We start from the raw sequence: 6,062 nt of genomic DNA on the forward strand, positions 1-6,062 counted from the left end.
ATCCTTTCTGAAAAAAATGTCTGGCAATAGGATCAAAGTATAGAAAAAACAATAAAATATAAATGAAGAAGCAAAACACAGAATTTCTGTGATTTAAAACAAAAACTTTTGGCTCTTAAGATCAGAGATAAACCAGAAGTTTAGTCACTCTTAAATTAGTGCCTAGAGAATAAATTGCAGTTGTTACCATTTCCTTTTTGTCAATCAGATTCTACCAGTATTAACAGAGTTGCTGACACTTTGAATACCTCCAGTATCCACCGAGACCCCAAGAGAGATCCCAGTGAAGAATGGAATGCAATAGCAAAGACTTTTTATGATTCTTCTTTTCCCACAGAACATGTAAGTCAATTAAAAATATTGCAGAGCAGACCTTAGTGAGCTAATACCACAGATATGTGTAGAACTGTATGCATCTGGATGCTTTAAGACCTAGTCGATCTCCAAAATAATATCAAGAGGGCAACATGGCACCATTTTTCACAATTAAGGTTGATAGAAAACAGCCGGAAAAAGTCACAGCATATAAATCAAGCAGATGCTAGCCAGTCTGTTTTGGGAGGACAGGGAGAGGTAGTTCATTGTGTACCTAAATAAAAATGATCACCTACAATGTAGGAATAAACATGTTATGTTCACTTTACTTACTGATTTGCTTACTAATTTACATGAATACATGCTATCTTTTTAGAAAAAACTTCAGGGAATTTTGAAGTATTTCAGTATGTTTTAAATACCAGGAACAAAAATTTGATTTTGAATAACTGTTTAAAAATGACAAGGCAAAATATTCTCCATGTCAATATACAGACATCTATGTATAAACAGAAAATTAAAAGAGGAAACCTGTGGTTCCCTTGGGTCTACTTGTTACATTAGATGACACTAGCCATAGTTCACATTGCATTTTTTAGATCTATGTGGTTTGTAATGGTGTGTGAGGAACTTGAACAAAAAGGCTAAGTCTGGTTCCTGTCTGAAGAGAGAGAAACAAATTCTAAAGCACAATATGAAATGTAACCTCAAGGGGTGATTTTTTTAAACATCTGAATTACAACCAACTTGGAAATGGTTATTGCAAAAGGTATGGATAGTCAGTTACAGCTGGCTTTTGTTGATCTGATTTGTAGTCTGGGTATAAAAAGATATCTACATTGGTATCTAGCAGGGGTATGCGAAACGGGCTATATTCGATTTGGATTTGGCCCATACTGGGGACAGTGATTTGATTTGTTGATTCGGATCACTGTCTCCAATTCGATTTGGCTGAATCCGAATCTGAAGATTCGATGCTGATTCGGAGAATCAGCGATTCGGCCATAGACACAGCTTTAAATGTTCTTTCTACATACCTAGAGGTACCAGGTGCGACTCATGAATGGTGTGATGGTGGGGCAGGTACAGCATCCCACAGGAGCGTGGAGGGCTCCCCTGCGTGCTCGGTCGTGAACCCAGAAGTACATTTACCTCAGCAAATGTAAAGTCACCTGGAAGTGCTTCCAGTCCACTTCTGGGTCTGTCACTGAGTGCGTAGGGCCCTCCACCCAGCTCGGTGAACGTCCAAGGGACACCCCGGGTACCGCCCTCCCGACCCAGGAGGTACCAGTTGCCAAGCTGGTGGGTGTGTGGGGGGGTACCCTGCACGCTCCCTGGCAGACCCAGAAGTGCTTCTGGTCCACTTCTGGGTCTCCTGCCAAGTGCGCTGGGGACCCCGTGTTCCTGTGGGATGCTCCATCCACCCCACCATCTCAGTGTTCACAAGCCATCTGGTATCTTGAGGTATGTAGAAAAAACATTTAAAGCTGTGTCTATGTCTGAATTGTCAAATCTTTCCGAATCTCTCCGAATCGATTTGGAGGGTTCCAATTCGATTCAGAGATTAAAGGGTCTCCTGATTTTATTCGGATTTGGAGCTTGGCCACCGAATTGAGCTGAATCTCTGCCGAATTTAATCAGCAACCAAAGCTTTGCACAGCCCTAGTATAGTTTTCTGGTGAAGATGGGCCAAGTTTAGGTATCTATTGATTTTATTGGATCTAATAAGTCACTTTAAAATATCTTGGCTAACATATTCTTCAATAGCACCTTTCCTTTTGTATTGACTACCACCCAGCCTCCCTAAAGCACTTCTTCCCTGTTATCAGCATTTATTCTCAGCAAATGTAAAGTCACCTGGAAGATGAGGTGTTTTGAACTAGTGTGCCATCTCTAAGCTACTTATACTAAGCTTTGTCCCTTTTGCTTAACGCAGGGTCTGTGATTTTTTTTTCATGTATGGCAGATAGGAATCAAATAAAATATGATTCAGTAATGATGCTGAGTGGCAGGGTAAAACATCTGGAGATGCTAGCAGGAATTAGATCTGCTTCTTTTAAAGACTGAACACATTATAGCTGTGAACACATAACCACCAGCAGTCCTTGGGCACATCTACATGTGCAACTAATGCTCTTGAATTGTCATCGCAGAAAATTCAGGCTCATTCAAATGCTCCAGGGCACACATCTAGACTTGTACCTCCGTCGGGAACAAACTGCATCTGACAGCAGTCCAGTACAGAGCTGCTCCTGTTCTGCTCTGCCCCCGTGCAGCAACTGGGGAGCTCCAGTGTTGCCCGGGTGCCAGCTTAGGCGCTGCAGGGGCCATGGGGCCCAGTCCTGATCCCCATATGGCCAGGAGAGCTGTCCCTACTTGGCAGGGACACTGCCTGCCAGCTACCTGGGGATCAGGGGGGTTCTGATCCCCATGTGGCTGGGAGAGCTATCCCTGCTCGGTGGGGATGCTGCTTGCCAGCCACATGGGGATCCCTCCAAATCCCCACGTGGCTGGGAGGCAGCATCTTCACTGAGGGGTGATGGCTGGGTGATGGCTCTCCCAGTCACGTGGAGATCAGGTCCTGACCTGATCTTCATGTGGCTGGGATGCAGCAGTCCCAGCTGCCAGGACAGTTATACTGGCCATGTGGGGATTGGGTTGGGCTAGCACAGCTCCCCCACTCCACATTGGGACTTAGCCAGGCAGCAGCAGGCCCCAGCAAATGCTCCTGTTTAGCATCTACACATGCACTACTGTGCAGTTGCTAATGCACTTTTAATCTAGTTACCTGTATTTCCTGGTACTAGCAAATGGCACATTAGCCTAATTTACTGTGTATTAAGTCTTGTGCATGTGTAGATGGTGGTGCTTTACTGAGCTTTAGTCTAATGCACAGTGGATGCATCTACACAAGATGCTAACTGCGCAGTAGCCTAATAACACTGCGCAGTAGCATGCCAGGCAAAAACCTGCTAATACACTACTGTGTAGTAGTATTAGGCTATCGTGCAGTAAGCATCACTAACAAGCTGCGAGTCAGCGCTACCGCACAGTAGTGAGTACTGCACATTGATTTAGTACTTGGTTATCCAAGAACTAAACTTAATGCACAGTAACTACAGCACATTTATTAAGGTATAGATGTGGCCAGTAAAGTATTTTGTGTAAATATGCCCCTTGTTTGTGACTTTAAGTGCATTTCAGAGTATTAGAAAACTGCTAATGCCTCTACTTTCATGTCTTGGTACAGTAGTTGTCATAATTTCCTTCCTCAAACTTGTAACTTTTGTGATAAAGGAGAAATGAAAGATTAGAAAGACGTTAAAATATGTTTTTGCTCTGATCAATTTATTGTCATTGTGCACTTTACTGTACTATTCGGTATGTGCACTACACTGTGCTTTACTACAATTCTTTTCTAGTAGTCAAGTACACTGGTCTAGAAGATGTAAAAACAGGACATTTTTCTTTTCCTTTTTTTCCTCTGGGAATTGAGCCCTTTAGTTCTGAAACACTTCCTGCTTAAATTCATAAATCAAGATTTTTCATTCACTGTACATCCTGACAAATAAAAGCTTTACAGTGAAGGCTTACTAAAGAAGGGTATTTTTATTGTAAAACTTGTATGATGCATAGGATTATACATTACTAATGTGAATTTTAATTTCTGCACTAGATTTTTTCAACAAATAAAATATGGAAGAATTAGAAAACATTGAATTTAGATAGAAGCCATGTAGGAGATAATTTGTACTTATACATTCTAATATCATAGTTTGTGATTATATATTTATACTTGTTCAAATACTTCATGCAGTTTTTCTACAACTTTAGATTTGCAAGTGTCCTCCTGTACTACGGTTCAAAGTAATCAGTCATTTTTATTAGAAGTAGACCATACAGTGTACTTTTTAAAAATAAAGGATACTGCAGATAAGAGAAACTGGACCATCATAACCTGAAAACTGGATACACATAGAGACTATGAAAAGTAATACAAGATGCTACTTAAGCTTATAAGGAAAACTTTATATGGCTGTGAACTAAGCAGCAACTTTGCTGGCAACTGAACTATCAGAAAGTAGATGCACACATGAAGTTAAGGATGTATATACATCTTCAAATTATTTCCTGACTTGCACACTTGACTATGCAATCTTAGTATTCTCCTAATGAAGTCTTTCAGAAACATGATCCTATTGACCTTAGTAGGATGTGTTCCATTATTTGTGGATAAGAATGGCAACAGCACAAGATATTCATTAGAATGATTAGGCTGTTTAGAGAACTCTGTAGTTTAAGCTCCGCTGACTCCTTATCATTTAAAAACAAACAAACAAACCAACCCTGAAAGGTTAAATATTTTTGGTTAGGTGTACAGCATAGCATTTGACCATGAAAGAATCGGATTAATTTTCTACATTGTCTTCCAATTAAGATATGATACTCTCAGTGTACTGTGGGGGATAATCTCCCTCGCACTATTTCCTTTAAAGTGCAAATATAATTTAATAAACGAATTTGTGGTTTGTAGTTGGTTAGGGCTTGAATATCTATTTTTGTCAGTACTGTTTGGTAGGGTGGTGTAGTCAATGCTCCCTCAAAGACACACTCTTTCTGCCTGAAACTGAAGAGTGACCATGATCTACAATGGAAGTCATACCTTACTCAGACATGTTCATGAACCCAGTTCCTTTGCCCATAGGCTAAGAACCTCCATAGAACAGCCGCAGTTCTATGGAAGTGCCATTTTAAATTAGCTTTCAGGTCTTCTCCAGTGCTGGACTATGCTAGGGAGGCACTACTGTGAAAATCCACTCTACAAACCCCAAGTACTAGTGTCAGGTCAAGGTCTAGTTTTTGGCACTCAGGGTGGGCACAGTGCGTTTTTATAGTGCTGTTCCTTAATACGCAGCCTGACATGCTCAGTGTGTTCTATTAGTAATCTGACAGGCAGTTTAAACCTTAATTTAGTCACTGTATCATATATGAGTTTACCAAAAGTCCAGTAAAGGTCCACCCCCACAAATAAAGCAGCTGTCTGCACTCACCATTTAATCAGCATATGCTGTACGAAATATTATGTTGCTGTAGTTGTTATCCAAAACCAAAAGAACACATAAAGGAAATATTATACTAGCTATTTTAGAATGATTAAAATAGGAAGCTAGCACCAAAGTCCTAGCTTGGAAAATTGTCAACTTTCTAAGGGTCGGTTAACAATTCCCTCCTCCTTTACTAGTAGTAGTTTTCTGCAAAGAAGAAAACGGAGGGAAAAGCTGCAGTATATATTTTCCTTTCCTTCCACAACATTCATGTTGTGGCTTACCATGTTTTGCTACAGTGGAACATTAAATGGATGGCCATAATTCAAGGGATAGAAGAACTTAAAACAGGCAAAATAAGTTTTTTTCAAAACATTTTTATGTGCAAACTATTTTGAAGTAGTAACATTGCTTGCAGATGTGATTTTAGCCATTTTTTTAATCATTTACTGCAGTGGTGCTCAACCTGTTTCCCCAGTGGGTTAGATGAACACTTCTCAGTCTATCCATGGGCCAGATCCAGCTGGTGGTCTCAATCTGGTGCCTGGAGTGGGCATGGTGGGCAGTATCTTGCCACACGGAGGGAGGTGAGGGGCAACCCAGCCCTGCCGAAGAAGGGGGAGTAGCTAGGCCATGCAGGTAGGGAAGGGGGTGTGGGTCAGCTCCAGTCAACCACACAGGCCTTGCGGTTTGGGAGTTTAG

At 41.1% G+C, this 6,062-nt stretch overlaps 1 protein-coding gene across 1 annotated transcript in view; it reads left to right on the forward strand.

Annotated features, from left to right (window-relative positions):
• CCDC73 (coiled-coil domain containing 73) overlaps positions 1 to 6,062 on the forward strand; it is a 144,444-nt gene that overhangs the window by 136,498 nt on the left and 1,884 nt on the right. Inside the window, exon 19 of the mRNA XM_019476661.2 lies at positions 209 to 342. Coding sequence (XP_019332206.1) covers positions 209 to 342 — 134 coding nt within the window. The remainder of the gene's footprint in view (positions 1 to 208; positions 343 to 6,062) is intronic.

The sequence above is a fragment of the Alligator mississippiensis genome, chromosome 2 (assembly GCF_030867095.1).
Source record: "Alligator mississippiensis isolate rAllMis1 chromosome 2, rAllMis1, whole genome shotgun sequence".
Lineage (NCBI taxonomy): Eukaryota > Metazoa > Chordata > Crocodylia > Alligatoridae > Alligator > Alligator mississippiensis.